The sequence below is a fragment of the Oncorhynchus clarkii genome, chromosome 12 (genome assembly GCF_045791955.1).
Source record: "Oncorhynchus clarkii lewisi isolate Uvic-CL-2024 chromosome 12, UVic_Ocla_1.0, whole genome shotgun sequence".
NCBI lineage: Eukaryota > Metazoa > Chordata > Actinopteri > Salmoniformes > Salmonidae > Oncorhynchus > Oncorhynchus clarkii.
This window is the reverse complement of record NC_092158.1, coordinates 98,574,463-98,597,703: the sequence shown is the minus strand read 5'-3', so window position 1 is coordinate 98,597,703 and position 23,241 is coordinate 98,574,463. Positions and strand designations below refer to the sequence as shown.

At 42.2% G+C, this 23,241-nt stretch overlaps 1 protein-coding gene and 1 long non-coding RNA gene across 2 annotated transcripts; both read right to left on the bottom strand.

Annotated features, from left to right (window-relative positions):
* Positions 1-3,631: 3,631 nt before the first annotated feature.
* Positions 3,632-14,719, bottom strand: LOC139422621 (NLR family CARD domain-containing protein 3-like). The gene is made up of 4 exons (XM_071173767.1): positions 14,500-14,719; positions 10,645-12,409; positions 6,683-6,822; positions 3,632-4,164 (listed from the first exon to the last, which is right to left on the bottom strand). Exons 1-4 carry the CDS (start codon positions 14,708-14,710, stop codon positions 3,632-3,634), a joined length of 2,649 nt encoding a protein of 882 aa, XP_071029868.1. The 5' UTR covers positions 14,711-14,719.
* A 138-nt stretch (positions 14,720-14,857) lies between these two features.
* Positions 14,858-20,721, bottom strand: LOC139422468 (uncharacterized). The gene is made up of 4 exons (XR_011635735.1): positions 18,975-20,721; positions 16,828-16,938; positions 15,216-15,332; positions 14,858-14,942 (listed from the first exon to the last, which is right to left on the bottom strand). It is a non-coding gene; the product is annotated as an uncharacterized lncRNA (long non-coding RNA).
* Positions 20,722-23,241: the final 2,520 nt, after the last annotated feature.

Genomic DNA, 23,241 nt, shown 5'->3' with positions numbered 1-23,241 from the left:
CCCCACATCACTAGCTTCTCTTTATTCAACCTGCCATCTACCCACCTGGGGACTGAGGGTTATGAGAGAACCCCCACATCACTAGCTTCTCTTTATTCAACCTGCCATCTACCCACCTGGGGACTGAGGGTTATGAGAGAACCCCCACATCACTAGTTTCTCTTTATACACCCTGCCATCTACCCACCTGGGGACTGAGGGTTATGAGAGAACCCCCACATCACTAGCTTCTCTTTATTCAACCTGCCATCTACCCACCTGGGGACTGAGGGTTATGAGAGAACCCCCACATCACTAGTTTCTCTTTATACACCCTGCCATCTACCCACCTGGGGACTGAGGGTTATGAGAGAACCCCCACATCACTAGTTTCTCTTTATACACCCTGCCATCTACCCACCTGGGGACTGAGGGTTATGAGAGAACCCCCACATCACTAGTTTCTCTTTATACACCCTGCCATCTACCCACCTGGGGACTGAGGGTTATGAGAGAACCCCCACATCACTAGTTTCTCTTTATACAACCTGCCATCTACCCACCTGGGGACTGAGGGTTATGAGAGAACCCCCACATCACTAGCTTCTCTTTATACACCCTGCCATCTACCCACCTGGGGACTGAGGGTTATGAGAGAACCCCCACATCACTAGTTTCTCTTTATACACCCTGCCATCTACCCACCTGGGGACTGAGGGTTATGAGAGAACCCCCACATCACTAGCTTCTCTTTATTCAACCTGCCATCTACCCACCTGGGGACTGAGGGTTATGAGAGAACCCCCACATCACTAGCTTCTCTTTATTCAACCTGCCATCTACCCACCTGGGGACTGAGGGTTATGAGAGAACCCCCACATCACTAGTTTCTCTTTATTCAACCTGCCATCTACCCACCTGGGGACTGAGGGTTATGAGAGAACCCCCACATCACTAGCTTCTCTTTATTCAACCTGCCATCTACCCACCTGGGGACTGAGGGTTATGAGAGAACCCCCACATCACTAGCTTCTCTTTATTCAACCTGCCATCTACCCACCTGGGGACTGAGGGTTATGAGAGAACCCCCACATCACTAGCTTCTCTTTATTCAACCTGCCATCTACCCACCTGGGGACTGAGGGTTATGGGAGAACCCCCACATCACTAGCGTGTATGTTCTGCAGCCTTGTAAAGATAAGGACGGGATGACTGGGAGGCAGGTTGGCATTTACTGTCATGAATCTTGCCCTGGAGGCAGTTCAGCAAAGAGGTCACTAGTTGGCACAGGCACAAAGTAATACAATCAGATTTTAATTCTAACCTTAACCCTGACCACACTGCTAATCCTTCTCTTAAATTAAGACCATAAAACAACATTATTTTCCACAGCCAATTTTGACTTTGTAGCTGGCATGTCTAGAGGAAATCACACAGTTCTGGCTCCAGGTCAAGATTCATGACAAACATCAACCTGTGACTGGCAGAGGCAATGAAGAATCGAACCCAACTGTTTTCACAATGAACAGGCTTTTTCTTGATTCAATTATGTTTAATTATGAAAAGTACAATATATCCTTGTATACAAGTACAACTATGGAGCGTATGTCCATATATAACACACAACAAATGATCACATTGGTATTTTAACAGTGTTATTGTTAGAGTTTAAATGTTTAAACAGAGGATCCATCTATAACAGTATAAAATAAGATGATAAACAGAGGATCCATCTAAAACAGTATAAAACAAGATGATAAACAGAGGATCCATCTAAAACAGTATAAAACAAGATGATAAACAGAGGATCCATCTAAAACAGTATAAAACAAGATGATAAACAGAGGATCCATCTAAAACAGTATAAAACAAGATGATAAACAGATGATAAACAGAGGATCCATCTAAAACAGTATAAAACAAGATGATAAACAGAGGATCCATCTAAAACAGTATAAAACAAGATGATAAACAGAGGATCCATCTAAAACAGTATAAAACAAGATGATAAACAGAGGATCCATCTAAAACAGTATAAAACAAGATGATAGACAGAGGATCCATCTAAAACAGTATAAAACAAGATGATAAACAGAGGATCCATCTAAAACAGTATAAAACAAGATGATAAACAGAGGATCCATCTAAAACAGTATAAAACAAGATGATAAACAGAGGATCCATCTAAAACAGTATAAAACAAGATGATAAACAGAGGATCCATCTAAAACAGTATAAAACAAGATGATAAACAGAGGATCCATCTAAAACAGTATAAAACAAGATGATAAACAGAGGATCCATCTAAAACAGTATAAAACAAGATGATAAACAGAGGATCCATCTAAAACAGTATAAAACAAGTGCAGTATGTTCTGAGAATGTTACTTTAACGTCAACTCATAACGTCACACTATAACTTCATGGGAGTCTTGTGGAAAGACTGCATGTTGTTTTGGGGGGATTGAGTGACGTCTTCATCAACATTTGCAGAATATTCCTGTAATATTTTCACCTCTTGTCAGACGCCAACAGTCTAGTCGGCTGCAGACATTCAGAAGGAGTTCAAGTAGTTTATTTGCCATTTGCAGGTATTAAAAGTAATACATACATTGTAATTCCTTGTTGGATCTCTCTCACATATAGGACAGTACATACCAGAGGAGGCTGGTGAGGGGAGGATGGCTCATAATAATGTCTGGAACAGAGTGAATGAAATGGAACACATGGAAACCACGTGTTTGATACCATTCCACTTATTCCCCTCCAGTCATTACAAGCCTGTCCTCCCCAATTAAGGTCCCACCAACCTCCTGTGGTACAAACACAAACAGTAAAATATATCATAAAAAATGCAAAGTGGTAAAAGATCAGAAATGGAACCAAAAGGTTCAGTCATGTTCTAATAGTCTGATGAAAACAGTTTAGGTTGATGATTTAACAGGCAGATAGAACTGGGATAGAAGCTGTTCTAGAACCTGTTATCCAGAAACTGCTTTAACAGGCAGATAGAACTGGGATAGAAGCTGTTCTAGAACCTGTTATCCAGAAACTGATTTAACAGGCAGATAGAACTGGGATAGAAGCTGTTCTAGAACCTGTTATCCAGAAACGGATTTAACAGGCAGATAGAACTGGGATAGAAGCTGTTCTAGAACCTGTGGTCCAGAAACTGATTTAACAGGCAGATAGAACTGGGATACAAGCTGTTCTAGAACCTGTTATCCAGTGTGTGTGTATATGTGTGTGTCCAGTGTGAATGTGTGTGTACAGTGTGTGTGTGTGTCCAGTGTAAGTGTGTGTGTGTGTGTGTGTGTGTGTGTGTGTGTCCAGTGCGTGTTTGTGTATGTCCACTTTGTGTGTGTGTGTGTTATGCCTTAAAGACAGAAGGGCCCATTGGTGAAAATGTTTGTGTGTCCAGTGTGTGTTCGGTGTGAGTGTGTGCCCTGTGTGTGTGTTCAGTGTGTGAGTGTGTGGACAGTGTCAGTGTGTGTGTGTGTGTGTGTGTGTGTGTCACTGAGTCGCCATTATCATAATCCGAATGTGTCAAGTTATTATTTACTGAAACTGTTGTTTGTCCAGTGTGTGTTTGGATAGAGGGATAGATGGGTGAATGTGATCAGGTGGGTCAGTGTGTGTGTGTGTGTGTGTGTCAGGTGATTATTGACACTGAGGAGTCATCACCCCAAACCCTAATCCCTGGATAGAGGGGCTCAGTGAATGTTGAGGTGAATGTGATCAGGTGGGTCAGTGTGTCAGAGGAGGCTCTATAGAAGGACAGAGTGCCGGCTGGCCAGTCCAGATACACTCCTACTCTGTAGGGGCTGGAGGGGCGGACGTCTATGGTAGTCCGATTTTTATTGTGCCAGGCATAGTAACGGTTGTCAGTGCAGACCAGACTCCAGGACTTGCCATTCCATCCAAGACCACAGTCATTACCCCCTTCTCTCCTGCTGATTCCTTTATATGTCACTACTATACCAGCCCCTCTCCCACTCCTCTCTACCTCCCAGTAACAGCGCCCAGTCAGACCTTCTCTACACATCACCTGTTCACAGTTCTCAAATCTCTCTGGGTGATCAGGATACGGCTGCTTCTTTCTCCTACATGTCACCTTTCTGTTCTCCTCAGAGAGAGAGAGGTGTCTGTTTACTGTGTTTGGGTCCAGTGTGAGATCACAGACATCTGATGGATGAAACCAGACACAATATTAGAAATCATCATCATTCACATTAGAATGTTAACTCACTTTTCACTAATTAATTTAATGTAGATGTTTCTAGGTATCAAAAGGAGAAGTGAAGGTAACGTGAGACTTGTTGAATGATCAGATGTTATACTGTATGGTAATATAAAACACACTTATTCCGCTTTTATTACACACGCAAACACACACACACACACACACAGACACAAAAATAAACTCTTTGTAAACTTTGGTGTCCCTGATTTCTGCTTCTGTAGAACTACAGCTGATATTTAATATGACCAAGTCAGTAATGATGGTGGTCTTTGACTTTGACTTAACTTGAATCAAGACTTATTCTTAGTCATATTCTTCACATCAGTCAACACTCACATTTTCTAAGCCCAGGTTTCATTCTGTTCTCTCCACCATGTTCCACACTGTAGCGGTAAGCAGAAGAACAGACAGTCATTGAGGGATACACCTGAACACACACACACACACACACACACACACACACACACACACACACACACACACACACACACGGTCAGCAAATAACTAAGAATGGTTGTCTGTGTGTGTGTGTGTCCAGTGTGTGTGTCTCCAGTGTGTGTGTGTCTCCAGATTGTATGTACAGTTTGTGTCCATTGTGTGTGTCCAGTGTGTGTGTGTGTCCTGTGTGTGTGTGTGTGTGTGTATGTCCAGCGTGCATTCAGTGGGTGTCCAGCATGTGTCTGTGTGTGTGTGTGTGTGTGTGTGTCCAGTATGTGTGTGTGTGTGTGTCCAGTATGTGTATGCGTGTGTCCAGTGTGTGTGTGTCCAGTGTTTCCAGTGTTTGTGTGTGTGTCACAACAGATCTTTTGTGACACACACTGGGCACAGACACTGGACAGACACACTGGAAACACTGAACATACATACACACACACACACACACACACACACACACACACACACACACACACACACACACACACACACACACACACACACACACACACACACACACACACACACAGTCAGTATATAACTTTGTCCAAGTGGTGGTAATAATGTTTGTCTTAACTATCCTGATAAGTCAAACATGTCTGATATGAACATTGACATAAACCCACTACATACTTGAGTTTCTCCAGTCTGCAGTGTGGATCCTCCAGTCCAGCAGAGAGCAGTCTGACTCCTGAGTCTCCTGGGTGATTGTAGCTCAGGTCCAGCTCTCTCAGGTGTGAGGGGTTTGACCTCAGAGCTGAGACCAGAGAAGCACAGCCTTCCTCTGTGACTAGACAGCCTGACAGCCTGCAAAGAGTCAAATCATATTAAAATCACACTGCTATTCTTTGGTGGTGAAAATAGTGGCAGTATATTTTTCAACATATTCAGATATATCAGTGTCCTGAAACCTTCTATATCTATTCATAAAATAGTGTATCATCATAAAAAATGACAAATGATCAAAGTATTGCCTGCAGATAGAAACATGTATAGTACAAATATTATAGCAGACTGACCAGACCAGTTTAAAAAGCAGTATCAGTCAGAAGACAGACAGTGAGGAATCAGATTTAGATTGTATTGAGTATACAGTCCACACCATATCTATTTAGACAGTGAGGTATCAGATTTAGATTGTATTGAGTATACAGTCCACACCATATCTATTTAGACAGTGAGGTATCAGATTTAGATTGTATTGAGTATACAGTCCACACCATATCTATTTAGACAGTGAGGTATCAGATTTAGATTGTATTGAGTAAACAGTCCACACCATATCTATTTAGACAGTGAGGTATCAGATTTAGATTGTATTGAGTATACAGTCCACACCATATCTATTTAGACAGTGAAGCAAACATTTTAAATGTGTCTCTATACTCCAACATTTTGGATTTGAGGTCAAATGTTTCATATGAGGTGACAGTATTTAATGTCACCTTTTATTTGAGGGTATTTTAAGACACATTGTGTTTCACTATTAAAAATGAAAACAATTTATGTTTCCAGTCTCCCCATTTGAAGAAGTCTTAAGTATTCTGAACAATTCACTCATAGTGTATTAAAATAGTCAAATAGAAAATAGTCAAAAATGTAGTTTTTTGTCGTAAACTCGTTGGTTGCATTTGCAGTTTGTTTTGGTTGTGTTTTGCCCAATAATAAAATGGTGGATGATGAGTGGAGTACTTTTCTGTCTAAGAGAGTAAACAAAACATGCTAACCTCTCACCATTACCAATAACAGAGACTACAACAAAACATACTAACCTCTCACCATTACCAATAACAGAGGCTACAACAAAACATGCTAACCTCTCACCATTAACCTCAAATAAAAGGTGACATTCTGTACTCCTAATTTGAAACATTCTATCTCAAATCCAAAATGCTGTCCAATCACATATGTTGTGGACCATGTGTGTCTTGTAAACACAGGTGGATCTGGTGAACAGTTATCACTTGTTGACCAACTACAGGAATACTGACCTCAGAGTCTCCAGTTTACAGTGGGGATTCCCCAGTCCAGCAGAGAGCAGCTTCACTCCTGAATCCTTCAGGTCATTGTTACTCAGGTCCAGCTCTCTCAGGTGTGAGGGGTTTGACTCCAGAGCAGAGACCAGAGAAGCACAGCCTTCCTCTGTGACTCCACAGCCTGACAGCCTGACAAAGAGATCATCATGACTTCACAAATACACTGTTAATTTAACACCAGTAGTGTAGAAGGACAATGGCAGATGCATTTGGTTTATTTTCCCAAACAACATATAGATTTTATTTCACCTTTATAGGTAGGCAAGGTAGGCAAGTAGAGAACAAGTTCTCATTTACAATTGCAACCTGGCCAAGATAAAGCAAAGCAGTACAATACATACAACAACACAGAGTTACACATGGAGTAAAACAAACATACAGTCAATAATACAGTATAAACAAGTCTATATACGACGTGAGCAAATGAGGTGAGAAGGGAGGTAAAGGCAAAAAAGGCCATGGTGGCAAAGTAAATACAATATAGCAAGTAAAACACTGGAATGGTAGATTTGCAATGGAAGAATGTGCAAAGTAGAAATAAAAATAATGGGGTGCAAAGGAGCAAAATAAATAAATGAATTAAATACAGTTGGGAAAGAGGTAGTTGTTTGGGCTAAATTATAGGTGGGCTATGTACAGGTGCAGTAATCTGTGAGCTGCTCTGACAGTTGGTGCTTAAAGCTAGTGAGGGAGATAAGTGTTTCCAGTTTCAGAGATTTTTGTCGTTCGTTCCAGTCATTGGCAGCAGAGAACTGGAAAGAGAGGCGGCCAAAGAAATAATTGGTTTTGGGGGTGACTAGAGAGATATACCTGCTGGAGCGTGTGCTACAGGTGGGAGATGCTATGGTGACCAGCGAGCTGAGATAAGGGGGAACTTTACCTAGCAGGGTCTTGTAGATGACATGGAGCCAGTGGGTTTGGCGACGAGTATGAAGCGAGGGCCAGCCAACGAGAGCGTACAGGTCGCAATGGTGGGTAGTATATGGGGCTTTGGTGACAAAACGGATTGCACTGTGATAGACTGCATCCAATTTGTTGAGTAGGGTATTGGAGGCTATTTTGTAAATTACATCGCCAAAGTCGAGGATTGGTAGGATGGTCAGTTTTACAAGGGTATGTTTGGCAGCATGAGTGAAGGATGCTTTGTTGCGAAATAGGAAGCCAATTCTAGATTTAACTTTGGATTGGAGATGTTTGATATGGGTCTGGAAGGAGAGTTTACAGTCTAACCAGACACCTAAGTATTTGTAGTTGTCCACGTATTCTAAGTCAGAGCCGTCCAGAGTAGTGATGTTGGACAGGCGGGTAGGTGCAGGCAACGATCGGTTGAAGAGCATGCATTTAGTTTTACTTGCATTTAAGAGCAATTGGAGGCCACGGAAGGAGAGTTGTATGGCATTGAAGCTTGCCTGGAGGGTTGTTAACACAGTGTCCAAAGAAGGGCCAGAAGTATACAGAATGGTGTCGTCTGCATAGAGGTGGATCAGAGACTCACCAGCAGCAAGAGCGACCTCATTGATATATACAGAGAAGAGAGTCGGTCAGCAGACTCTCCGATTTGACACACTGAACTCTATCAGAGAAGTAGTTGGTGAACCAGGCGAGGCAATCATTTGAGAAACCAAGGCTGTCGAGTCTGCCGATGAGGATGTGGTGATTGACAGAGTCGAAAGCCTTGGCCAGATCAATGAATACGGCTGCACAGTAATGTTTCTTATCGATGGCGGTTAAGATATCGTTTAGGACCTTGAGCGTGGCTGAGGTGCACCCATGACCAGCTCTGAAACCAGATTGCATAGCAGAGAGGGTATGGTGAGATTCGAAATGGTCGGTAATCTGTTTGTTGACTTGGCTTTCGAAGACCTTAGAAAGGCATGGTAGGATAGATACAGGTCTGTAGCAGTTTGGGTCAAGAGTGTCCCCCCCTTTGAAGAGGGGGATGACCGCAGCTGCTTTCCAATCTTTGGGAATCTCAGACGACACGAAAGAGAGGTTGAACAGGCTAGTAATAGGGGTGGCAACAATTTCGGCAGATAATTTTAGAAAGAAAGGGTCCAGATTGTCTAGCCCGGCTGATTTGTAGGGGTCCAGATTTTGCAGCTCTTTCAGAACATCAGCTGCACGGATTTGGGAGAAGGAGAAATGGGGAAGGCTTGGGCGAGTTGCTGTTGGGGGTGCAGTGCTGTTGACCGGGGTAGGAGTAGCCAGGTGGAAAGCATGGCCAGCCGTAGAAAAATGCTTATTGAAATTCTCAATTATGGTGGATTTATCAGTGGTGACAGTGTTTCCTATCTTCAGTGCAGTGGGCAGCTGGGAGGAGGTGTTCTTATTCTCCATGGACTTTACAGTGTCCCAGAACTTTTTTGAGTTAGTGTTGCAGGAAGCAAATGTCTGCTTGAAAAAGCTAGCCTTGGCTTTTCTAACTGCCTGTGTATAATGGTTTCTAGCTTCTCTGAACAGCTGCATATCACGGGGGCTGTTCGATGCTAATGCAGAACGCCAGAGGATGTTTTGGTGTTGGTTAAGGGCAGTCATGTCTGGGGAGAACCAAGGGCTATATCTGTTCCTGGTTCTAAATTTCTTGAATGGGGCATGTTTATTTAAGATGGTTAGGAAGGCAGTTTAAAAAAAATATCCAGGCATCCTCTACTGACGGGATGAGATCAATTTCCTTCCAGGATACCCCGGCCAGGTCGATTAGAAAGGCCTGCTCGCTGAAGTGTTTCAGGGAGCGTTTTACAGTGATGAGTGGAGGTCATTTGACCGCTGACCCATTACGGATGCAGGCAATGAGGCAGTGATCGCTGAGATCTTGGTTGAAGACAGCAGAGGTGTATTTAGAGGGCAAGTTGGTTAGGATGATATCTATGAGGATGCCCGTGTTTAAGGCTTTGGGGAGGTACCTGGTAGGTTCCTTGATAATTTGTGTGAGATTGAGGGCATCAAGTTTAGATTGTAGGATGGCTGGGGTGTTAAGCATGTTCCAGTTTAGGTCACCTAGCAGCACGAGCTCTGAAGATAGCTGGGGGGCAATCAGTTCACATATGGTGTCCAGAGCACAGCTGGGTGCAGAGGGTGGTCTATAGCAGGCGGCAACGGTGACAGACTTGTTTTTAGAGAGGTGGATTTTTAAAAGTAGAAGTTCAAATTGTTTGAGTACAAACCTGGATAGTAGGACAGAACTCTGCAGCCTATCTTTGCAGTAGATTGCAACACCGCCCCCTTTGGCAGTTCTATCTTGTCTGAAAATGTTGTAGTTTGGAATTAAAATTTCAGAATTTTTGGTGGTCTTCCTAAGCCAGGATTCAGACACAGCTAGAACATCCGGGTTGGCAGAGTGTGCTAAAGCAGTGAATAGAACAAACTTAGGGAGGAGGCTTCTAATGTTAACATGCATGAAACCAAGGCTATTACGGTTACAGAAGTCGTCAAAAGAGAGCGCCTGGGGAATAGGAGTGGAGCTAGGCACTGCAGGGCCTGGATTCACCTCTACATTGCCAGAGGAACATAGGAGGAGTAGAATAAGGGTGCGGCTAAAAGCAATAAGAATTGGTCGTCTAGAACGTCTGGAACAGAGAGTAAAAGGAGGTTTCTGGGGCCGATAAAATAGCATCAAGGTATAATGTACAGACAAAGGTATGGTAGGATGTGAATACAGTGGAGGTAAACCTAGGTAATGAGTGATGAAGAGAGAGATATTGTCTATAGAAACATCATTGAAACCAGAAGATGTCATAGCATGTGTGGGTGGTGGAACTAATAGGTTGGATAAGGTATAGTGATTCATCTTCCATCTCCTAGAATTGTGTGGTCATAATGTTAAACTAATGTAAAAATCTATGCATTTATTCAATGTGTTATTCAATATAATATTATATAACTATTATAATACATATGTTTCTCTAAACTGAATATTTCTTCCTGATGAATAATGTCATTTTATCTACTCACAGAACAGCTCGGGAGGCTTTGACCACTGGCAGCAGCCTCAGAAGACCTTCCTCTGATCTGGAGTATTTCTTCAGGTCAAACACATCCAGCACCTTTTCTGAAGTCAGCAACACAAAGACCAGAGCTGACCACTGTGCAGGTGACAGTTTGAACCTAGAGAGACTTCCTGATCTCAGGTATCTTTGGATCTCCTCCACTAGAGAATGGTCATTCAGTTCATTCAGACAGTGGAACAGATTGATGCTCCTCTCTGGAGAGGGATTCTCCCTGATCTTCTCCTTGATGTACTTGATTGTTTCTTCATGGCTCTGTGAGCTACTTCTTGTCTTTGTCAGTAGACCTCGTAAGTGCTTCTGATTGGACTCCAGTGAGAGGCCCAGAAGGAAGCGAAGGAAAAGGTCCAGGTTTCCCGTCTCACTTTGTAAGGCTTTATCCACAGCACCCTTGTAGAAAGCAATTTCAGGCTCGTCGTTTGTTTTCAGTTTGTCCATTAGATTCTCATTGTTGTTGATGAATGAGAGGAGCACATATACAGCAGCCAGAAACTCCTGAATGCTCAGATGTACGAAGCAGTACACCTTGTCCTGGTACAGCACACATTCCTCTTTAAAGAGCTGTGTGCACAATCCTGAGTACACTGAGGCTTCATTAACATCAATGCCAGACTCTTTCAGGTCTTCTTCATAGAAAATCAGATTGCCTTTCACAAGCTGTTGAAAAGCCAGTTTTCCCAGTGACAGAATGCTCTCTTTATTCCAGTGTGGACCTGTCTCTTCTTTCCCAAGATACTTTTCATTCTTCTGTTTAATATGAAACTCCACAAGGTGTGTGTACATCTCAGTCAGAGTCTTGGGCATCTCTTCTCTCTTATGTTTCAGCATGTGTTCAAGGACTGTTGCAGAAATCCAACAGAAGACTGGAATGTGGCACATGATGTGGAGGCTCCTTGATGTCTTTATGTGTGAGATGATTCTGCTGGCCAGGTCCTCATCACTGAATCTCTTCCTGAAGTACTCCTCCTTCTGTGGGTCATTGAACCCTCGTACCTCTGTCACGTGGTCAACACATTCTGAAGGGATCTTATTGGCTGCTGCAGGTCGGGTAGTTATCCAGAGGAGAGCAGAGGGAAGCAGATTTCCCCTGATGAGATTTGTCAGCAGAACATCCACTGAGGTTGACTCTGTGACGTCATAACATATTTTGTTCTTCTGGAAGTCTAGGGGCAGTCGGCACTCATCCAGACCATCAAAGATGAACAGAACTTTGTACATGTCGAAGTTGGAGGTTGATTGTTTGGTTTCCATTGAGAAGTGATTGAGAAGTTCAATGAAAGTGTGTTTGTCCTTCTTCAAATTCAGCTCCCGAAAAGGGAATGAAAATACAAATTGGACATCCTGATTTGCTTTTCCTTCAGCCCAGTCCAGAATGAACTTCTGCACAGAGACTGTTTTTCCAATGCCAGCGACTCCCTTTGTCAGCACAGTTCTGATAGGTTTGTCTTGTCCCGTTAAGGGTTTGAAGATGTCATTACATTTGATTGCAGTCTCTGGTCTTGCTTTTTTCCTGTTTGTTGTCTCAATCTGTCTCAGCTCATGTTCATTATTGACCTCTCCTGTTCCACCCTCTGTGATGTAGAGCTCTGTGTAGATATTATTGAGAAGTGTTGGGTTTCCTTGTTTAGCGATCCCCTCAAATACACATTGAAACTTCTTCTTTAGATTAGATTTGAGTTCAAGTTGGCAAATCACAGCAAGCTCATCTGAATCTAGAAATAACACAGAGGATATTAATATTACGTCTGTTTTAATGTCTACAGTATTGTAGGACTGTTATAAAGTTTTCAATTATAATAATTTATTCTCTTAACTGACTGTATAAATGTGTAAATGTTTTCATAATGCATTACAGACTGGTGTGACTGATTATATTATTATTGGTATTATTGATGGTATTATTAATGTTGTCTCTCTCTCTCTAAATGAATCACCACAACACATCCTGCTGCTACTTGATGGGGTCACTAGGTGTTGTGTTCAGGCTAGAGGTCGACCGATTATCCGGAATGGCCGATTTCAAGTTTTCATAACAGAAATTATAATTTTTGGCACCGATTTTGCCGATTTTATTATTATTATTATTATTTTTTACACCTTTATTTAACTAGGCAAATCAGTTAAGAACACATTCTTAATTTCAATGACGGCCTAGGAACGGTGGGTTAACTGCCTCATTCAGGGGCAGAATGACAGATTTTCACCTGGTCAGCTCGGGGGATCGAATCTTGCAACCTTCAAGTTAACTAGTCCAACGCAATAACGACCTGCCTGCCTCTCGTTGCACTCCACAAGGAGACTGCCTGTTACGGGAAGTAAGTTGGTAAGTTGCTAGCTAGCATTAAATGTATCTTATAAAAAACAATCAATCAATCATAATCACGAGTTAATGATGATATTACTAGATATTATCTAGCGTGTCCTGCTAGATAATATATATAATCTGACTGAGCATACAAGCATACAAGTATCAAGCATTGCGCTGTTTATGACTTCAAGCCAATCAAATCAAATCATCAAATCAAATGTTATTTGTCACATACACATGGTGAGCAGATGTTAATGCGAGTGTAGTGAAATGCTTGTGCTTCTAGTTCCGACAATGCAGTAATAACCAACAAGTAATCTAGCTAACAATTCCAAAAAACTACTGTCTTATACACACAAGTGTAAGGGGATAAGGAGTATGTACATAAAGATATATGAATGAGTGATGGTACAGAGCAGCATAGGCAAGATACAGTAGATGGTATCGAGTACAGTATATACATATGAGATGAGTATGTAAACAAAGTGGCATAGTTAAAATGGCTAGTGATACATGTATTACATAAAGATGCAGTAGATGATATAGAGTACAGTATATACGTATACATATGAGATGAATAATGTAGGGTATGTAAACATTATATTAGGTAGCATTGTTTAAAGTGGCTAGTGATATATTTTACATCATTTCCCATCAATTCCCATTATTAAAGTGGCTGGAGTTGAGTCAGTGTGTTGGCAGTGTGTTGGCAGCAACTCCCGAGATCAACTCCCGAGATGAGGCTGGTGTAACCGAAGTGAAATGGCTAGCTAGTTAGTGCACGCTAATAGCGTTTCAAACGTCACTCGCTTTGAGCCTTGGAGTGGTTGTTTCCCTTGCTCTGCATGGGAAACGCTGCTTCGGGGGTGGCTGTTGTCGTTGTGTTCCTGGTTCGAGCCCAGGGAGGAGCGAGGAGAGGGACGGAAGCTATACTGTTACACTGGCAATACTAAAGTGCCTATAAGAACATCCAATAGTCAAAGGTTAATGAAATACAAATGGTATAGAGAGAAATAGTCCTATAATTCCTATAATAACTACAACCTAAAACTTCTTACCTGGGAATATTGAAGACTCATGTTAAAAGGAACCACCAGCTTTCATATGTTCTCATGTTCTGAGCAAGGAACTTAAAAGTTATCTTTCTTACATGGCACATATTGCACTTTTACTTTCTTCTCCAACACTTTGTTTTTGCATTATTTAAACCAAATTGAAGATGTTTCATTATTTATTTGAGGATAAATTGATTTTATTGATGTATTAAGTTAAAATAAGTGTTCATTCAGTAAGTTGTAATTGTCATTATTAAAAATACATTTATTTTGTATTTTTTAATATCATATCGGTATCTGCATTGAAAAATCATAATCGGTCGACCTCTAGTTAAGGCTGCTACAATATCATTGATTTACACAGCTACTTTAGCTGTACTTTAGCTACAACTTTTAAATGTTATAAAACATCATTCAACATGAGGCAGACAGATCTTACATTTCTCCAGTGTGTCAGCAAGGTCCCCCTGGTTCATTTTCCTCAGGATGTGCAGTGTGATCTTCAGAGCCCCCTCTCTGGCACTGCTCTCCAGCTTCTCATCTTCAGCATCCACCACTTCCTTATCCTGCTTCTGACTCTCAAAGCCTTCTGGGAGTTCTGGACTAAGAATCCTCTTGAACCTCTTCAGCTCGTTCTTCACAAATGTCATAATATTATCTTCAAGCATCTGAAATAAATAAAGTAAATGAGTTAAGCAAGAGAATAAATGCTTTCTCATTAACACATTAATGAATGATTGACAGGTCAACTTTTCTTGAGGTAAACAAAAACAAATGTACATAACAGGACCACATACACTGAATATGGAGGCCAGGTCTGTTTGATGACTGTGGGAAGACTGACCACTGAGAATCTCTGACTCTGATCTCTCCTGTTGGTTTCTGTGGAAAAAACATGAGACATATACACACACACACACACACACACACACACACACACACACACACACACACACACACACACACACACACACACACACACACAGGGAGGGAATGTTGTGTTTGTTTAATATTGTTTTAGGACTATGAAAATGGACAAAATGATTAGCCTATGGATTATGAAAACAACAACAATAAATGGGAAAATGTGAGAGGAGAAATGACTAGAGACAGTGTTGTTTAACTCACTGACCAGGACCCATGAGTTCTTCTTACCTTTGTTCAGTAGAAAAATCTCCCTCTCTAAACTGTATAGGTTGACTCATAGACCAGTCACTCTTCATGGACACACAGCTGGGAACAGGGGAGGCTGGTCTCTCCTGCTTGATTGGTCTTCAACACAACAGAGACAAACATTACATCTCATCTACTCTGAGCTCAGATGGGGAAACATAAGAAGAGTTTCATTCCAAAAAGCTATATATTCGTATTCAGAAATGTTCGTAAATGAGCTTTTATTGTTTAAAGAAGTTATGTTTATGTTAAGTTATGTTTTTTTGCTAAATGAGGAGATGGCACCTGGGTACCTGCTTCTATAAACCAATGAGGAGATGGCACGTGGGTACCTGCTTCTATAAACCAATGAGGAGATGACACGTGGGTACCTGCTTCTATAAACCAATGAGGAGATGGCACGTGGGTACCTGCTTCTATAAACCAATGAGGAGATGCAGCGCGAACTGTGTCACAAATAGAACTGACTTCTAGACGCTCGTTGGCGCGCGAGAGCAGTGTGTCATTTTTAATAACGAAATGTATTTAGCGACGCGAGTGTTGAAGTCATTCCCACCGAAAGGCTTGCAATATCAGATATTAACAGTATTTTTTTTATCATGTGATTTTATTCTGTGATTTTACTCTTTTACTCTGTGTTAGATACCTGGTATATACCAGGACTATTTACTCTGTGGTTAGATAAATGGTATATACCAGGAGTATTTACTCTGTGGTTAGATACCTGGTATATACCAGGAGTATTTACTCTGCAATTAGATACCTGGTATATACCAGGAGTATTCACTCTGTGGTTAGATACCTGGTATATACCAGGAGTATTTACCCTGTGGTTAGATACCTGGTATATACCAGTAGTATTTACTCTGTGGTTAGATACCTGGTATATAACAGGAGTATTTACTCTGTGGTTAGATACCTGGTACATACCAGGAGTATTTACTCTGTAATTAGATACCTGGTATATACCAGGAGTATTTACTCTGTGCCTAGATACCTGGTATATACCAGGAGTATTTACTCTGTGCCTAGATACCTGGTATATACCAGGAGTATTTACTCTGTGGTTAGATACCTGGTATATACCAGGAGTATTTACTCTGTGCCTAGATACCTGGTATATACCAGGAGTATTTACTCTGTGCCTAGATACCTGGTATATACCAGGAGTATTTACTCTGTGGTTAGATACCTGGTATATACCAGGAGTATTTACTCTGTGGTTAGATACCTGGTACATACCAGGAGTATTTACTCTGTGGTTAGATACCTGGTATATACCAGGAGTATTTACTCTGTGATTAGATACCTGGTATATACCAGGAGTATTTACTCTGTGATTACATACCTGTTATATACCAGGAGTATTTACTCTGTGCCTAGATACCTGGTATATACCAGGAGTATTTACTCTGTGCCTAGATACCTGGTATAAACCAGGAGTATTTACTCTGTATTGAAGAAATGTCTCCCTTGTTGCATGTAATTGGCAGTATCATAGAGTGGAGTCTTCATGGACAGACTGCTGTCTCTCTGTGAATACATACCTGGTATATACTATAGATACCTGGTATGTACCATGAGTACTACTTACCCTGTAAATGCAGAAAAGTCTCCATCTTCGCAATCATAGAAAACGTCCATAGACCCGTCACTCTTCATGGACAGACAGCTGGGTGAGTCTGGTCTCTCCTGATGGAATGGGCTTCAACACAACAGAAACAGACCTTCAGTCTCTAGTCTAATCTAGACTAAAGATGATGATGTCATGTCACTGATACCAGGTCAGAGACAACATATGTAGTTAATAAAACATGCCAAGAAATGTATGTCTGTCCCCACAGTGCCCCCACAGTGTCCCCACAGTGTCCCCTCAGTGCCCCCACAGTGCCCCCACAGTGACCCCACAGTGCCCCCACAGTGCCCCCACAGTGTCCCCACAGTGCATTCCTGAAGATCCTAAAGGCTTAAGATCAGTGGTTTCCAGCCTGGTGCATTTTGCAGGGGTTCCGCATTTTATGACATATATTTTTATTAAAATACAACATAGGAAATGTTGGGAATGAACTAAGCAATTGAAGGGTTTCATTCCAAAACACTATATATCTATTTTCAGAAAAGTTGGTCAATTAGCTTTTATTGTTTAGAGAAATTATGAAAAAGATTGGTGTTTTTTCACTATCTAATCACGGCATGGGGTTGTTCAATGAGAGACATGTATTATATATATATATATATATATATATATATATATATATATATATATATTGTTTGATGGTTTCATTTCAGAGAGACAAATAATCATGCTTTTTTCTTAAATGCTACATATCTGCCTCACTCTCAGAGAAATCAGGAGTACTGCTAGGTTTTACACAGTAATAATATATATCTGTCTCACTCTCAGTGAAATCAGTAGTACTGCTAGGTTTTACACAGTAATAATATATATCTGCCTCACTCTCAGAGAAATCAGGAGTACTGCTAGGTTTTACACAGTAATAATATATATCTGTCTCACTCAGAGGAATCAGTAGTACTGCTAGGTTTTACACAGTAATAATATATATCTGCCTCACTCTCAGAGAAATCAGTAGTACTGCTAGGTTTTACACAGTAATAATATATATCTGCCTCACTCTCAGAGAAATCAGTAGTACTTCTAGGTTTTATACAGTAATAATATATATCTGCCTCACTCTCAGAGAAATCAGTAGAACTGCTAGGTTTTACACAGTAATAATTTATATAAACAGTAATAATATATATCTGCCTCACTCTCAGAGAAATCAGTAGAACTGCTAGGTTTTACACAGTAATAATATATATCTGCCTCACTCTCAGAGAAATCAGTAGTACTGCTAGGTTTTACACAGTAATAATATATATCTGCCTGACTCTCAGAGAAATCAGTAGTACTGCTAGGTTTTACACAGTAATAATATATATCTGCCTGACTCTCAGAGAAATCAGTAGTACTGCTAGGTTTTATACAGTAATAATATATATCTGTCTCACTCTCAGAGGAATCAGTAGTACTGCTAGGTTTTACACAGTAATAATATATATCTGCCTGACTCTCAGAGAAATCAGTAGTACTGCTAGGTTTTACACAGTAATAATATATATCTGCCTGACTCTCAGAGGAATCAGTAGTACTGCTAGGTTTTATACAGTAATAATATATATCTGTCTCACTCTCAGAGAAATCAGTAGTACTGCTAGGTTTTATACAGTAATAATATATATCTGTCTCACTCTCAGAGTAATCAGTCGTTCAGTCAAATATAACAAATAACTGCATTTTTAGTAAAGAACTGTACAAATGATTCACGTGTGACATGAATATTAAAATATTTAAAAACAATTATTCAAAACAGGAATATGACACCAGTATGTAATAGTATTAACGTTACAATTGAAACACTCGTAATCTAACACCACCCGGAGAACAGCTGATTGTGTTCTCATATATTTTTTTGCCCTTCCAAATTACTTTATACGCAGAAGATCGAATCACGTGGTATATCCGCCTCTGATTGGGAACCATACCAGGCCAACATAGAAATATAATCACCTAGATGACCCACCCTAGTCACACCCCGACCTGACGAACATAGAGAATAAAAAGCTCTCAATGGTCAGGGTGTGACAGTACTCCCCCCCCCCCCCCCCCCCCCCCAAAGGTGCGGATTCCGACCGCAAAATCTGACTCAATAGGGGAGGGTCCGGGTGGGCATCTACCTTCAGGGGCGGCTCCGGTGCGGGGCGAAGTACCCACTCCGCTCGTGGATGCGTCATCTTCAATGGCGGCTCTGGTGCGTGGATCGTCGCCAGAGGCTCCGGACCGGGAACTGTCGCCGGAAGCTCTGGACTGTGGAGCGCACTGGAGGCCTGATGCGTGGGTCGGTACAGGTGGCCCCAGGCTGGTGACGCACACCTCAGGATGAGCAGGTACAGGACGTACCTAACTGAGAAGGCACACTTGAGGGAGAGTGTGAGGAACAGGAACAGAACGTACCGTACCGGGCTGTAGAGGCGCACTGGAGACACGGTGCGTAGAACGAGGAGTTGGCAAAGGACGTACTGGGCTGGGAAGGTGTACTGGAGACCTGGTGCGTATAGCCAGCATCAACTGTACCGGAACGATGACACTCTTCACACGGTGAGTACGAGGAGGAGGCACAGGACGTACTGGGCTGGGAAGGTGTACTGGAGACCTGGTGCGTATAGCCAGCATCAACTGTACCGGAACGATGACACTCTTCACACGGTGAGTACGAGGAAGAGGCACAGGACGTACTGGGCTGGGAAGGTGTACTGGAGACCTGGTGCGTATAGCCAGCATCAACTGTACCGGAACGATGACACTCTTCACACGGTGAGTACGAGGAAGAGGCACAGGACGTACTGGGCTGGGAAGGTGTACTGGAGACCTGGTGATATAGCCGGCATCAATTGTACCGGAACTTTAACACATTTCTCAGGATGAGTATGGAGAGCTGACTCAGGTGGCTTTAAATAGATAACACGCTCCTTAGGGCAAATGTTGTGCATCCTCCACCAATTCAATAACTCTCATTTCTCCTCCACATTCTCCCTCAACTCACTGACAGTCTCTGGTTCACTCCCCTCAACTTTCGCCACCCACTCCTCGCTCAATCTGTCCCAATATTCCTCCTCGGTCTCTGACTCACCCCTTAGCGTCGCCGGCCACTCCGTGTGCCGCCCCCCCAAAGTAAAAAATTTGGGGCTGTCTTTTGGGCTTGAGTTGTGGCCGCGAACACTGGCATCGTCGCTGTCCTTCCCTCGCTGCCTCCGCCTGCTTCCATGGCAGGCTTCCTGCCATAATCTCGTCCCATGTCCAGGATGTCCTCCACTCCTGGCTTTCCTCCTGGGCCCGCTGCTTGGTCCGTTGTTGGTGGGATCTACTGTCACGATCTTTATAATGAGTGGACCAAGATGCAGTGTGGTATGGTTCCATCCTCTTTATTATGAGGTGAAACTCAAAGAAAACAATAAATGCAAAACAAAACGTGAAGCTATAATAATGCTCACAGGCAACTATACATAGTCAAGATCCCACAAAGCACAAAGGGAAAAATGGCTGGCTAAATATAATCCCCAATCAGAGACAACGATAAACAGCTGCCTCTGATTGGGACTCATACCAGAAATATAATCACTTTTCATTTTAAATACATTTTGTAAAGAATTCTTAAAACATAATTCCACTTTGACATTATGGGGTGTTGTGTGTAGGCCAGTGACCCCAAAACATCTGAATTAATCCATTTAAATTCAGGATTTAACACAACAAAATGTGTAAAAAGTCAAGGGGTGTGAATACTTTCTGAAAGTATTGGGGAATAATCAGAATTGGTTGGTAACATAGGTAAGATGTTTTATATTCATCATATGTTTGTAAGTTACTTCTCATCAGAATGTTATTTTTGTATAATACTGTGGCGGGGTTGCAGTATTTGTTCTATGTCAGGCTAAGTTGCTTGGGCCGGAGAGAGGGGAGAGGTCAAGCGTGTATCTCTTGGCTCCACAATGTCTGTCAGTGTGTCTCTGTGATCTTGTCATGATAGGATGGATTTGATATATGCCTGTTGATATGGAGGATTGTTTTATGGTTCTGAGTTAGAGAAAATAACATAGTTTAGGAGACAAAGCTGAACGATAAATGATGCCTATGCTGTCTGGCTATGTGTGTCTTTTGATATTAAAGGATCTCAGCTGCAATGTGTAAGGGACTCTCAGAGAATTCATTGATAGACACTGAATTGATCTGAGAGTCACAGGGTTGTGATAGAGCTCATATAATTAAAGATGGACTTTGTGATAACTAACTCTGACTTGTGTGTGGTTTGCTCTCATGATTTGGTAAATAGAGGACATTTCCACGACAAAGTAAAAAACCCGGCAAAATGGAGACCTCTCCACTAAGTTTTTACAAACAATTAAACCCTTGAGGCGCCACAAAAATAATGTTAAAAAGTTCGGCCCTTGGACACAGACGGGTTAAACACCAAAGTTTCCGTCCATCTAGTGAAGAGAGGAGAACCGGACAGAGGTAGCCAGCATCCGTCAACGAGAGAGGGAGAAGCCTCACCGGGATTTAACAGGTGGAAGAAACAACCGGGGAGCTCCATCGGTCCACAAGAAATGCAGACAGCCAGTGATGATGTAGTGGTAGCTATGGTAACTAGGATGCTGCTGGTAGAGTAGCTAGCTAGCTTACCGAGCTGTACCAACTAGCTAGGACAATTAGGATGCTGCTGGTAGAGTAGCTAGCTAGCTTACCGAGCTGTACCGACTAGCTATGGTAACTAGGATGCTGCTGGTAGAGTAGCTAGCTAGATTACCGAGCTGTACCGACTAGCTAGGATAACTAGGATGCTGCTGGTAGAGTAGCTAGCTAGCTTACCGAGCTGTACCGACTAGCTAGGATAACTAGGATGCTGCTGGTAGAGTAGCTAGCTAGCTTACCTAGCTGTACCGACTAGCTAGGACAACTAGGATGCTGCTGGTAGAGTAGCTAGCTATCTTACCTAGCTGTACTGACTAGCTTGGCTATCTAGCAGGTCGTTCGTCTGAACAATAAACTTCGGCATCTCAACACTGTCGCGAACTCCATCGTTATTCCCCAAGATCACCTCAGCCCACTCTGCGCGATTACTTCATAGCTAGGCAAATAAGGTAATATTATGAAACTGGGCTCCAAGGCGGTTGCAATGAACTAGTTTTCATCAGAAAAAAACATTGTTAAATATTGAATGTGTCCACCCTACTTGAGGCACATGAAAATAATATTTAAAAGTTTTGTCCTTGGACACAGAGGGGTTATCACTAAAACCTAATATTTCAAGGTCAACTGTAATACGAATACCAATGTAAAACACAATTTCTCCCCTTTCCAGCTAAATCAATGAGGAGACCTTCAGGCTGCCCGTCTCTGCATGAATGAAGAAGGCAATGAGCTTTGTCTTGTCTTTAAAAAAATGGCGGGTAGGACACCTCATGAGCTGTCAGAACCAGTTAAGAGGTACCAGCAGGTATCTGGATAGTAGCCTCATCAGCTGTCCTAAGAGGTACCAGCAGGTATCTGGATAATAGCCTCATCAGCTGTCCTAAGAGGCACCAGCAGGTATCTGGATAATAGCCTCATCAGCTGTCCTAAGAGGTACCAGCAGGTATCTGGATAATAGCCTCATCAGCTGTCCTAACCAGTTAAGAGGTACCAGCAGGTATCTGGATAATAGCCTCATCAGCTGTCAGAACCAGTTAAGAGGTACCAGCAGGTATCTGGATAATAGCCTCATCAGCTGTCCTAAGAGGCACCAGCAGGTATCTGGATAATAGCCTCATCAGCTGTCCTAAGAGGTACCAGCAGGTATCTGGATAATAGCCTCATCAGCTGTCCTAACCAGTTAAGAGGTACCAGCAGGTATCTGGATAATAGCCTCATCAGCTGTCAGAACCAGTTAAGAGGTACCAGCAGGTATCTGGATAATAGCCTTATCGGCTGTCCTAAGAGGTACCAGCAGGTATCTGGATAATAGCCTCATCAGCTGTCCTAAGAGGTACCAGCAGGTATCTGGATAATAGCCTCATCAGCTGTCCTAACCAGTTAAGAGGTACCAGCAGGTATCTGGATAATAGCCTCATCAGCTGTCAGAACCAGTTAAGAGGTACCAGCAGGTATCTGGATAATAGCCTCATCGGCTGTCCTAAGAGGTACCAGCAGGTATCTGGATAATAGCCTCATCAGCTGTCCTAACCAGTTAGGAGGTACCAGCAGGTGTCTGGATAATAGCCTCGTCAGCTGTCCTAAGAGGTACCAGCAGGTATCTGGATATTAGAACATGCAGCCAGTCTGTGGTTCCTGCTTTGGAACAGAGGCAACCTGTTATTCAGGTGCAGAGCCCCACCTGTTATTCAGTCAAAAAATAATAATAAGTAAATAGTTGCGTCATGATTGGCTCTGTGTTCTGTCACTCATGGA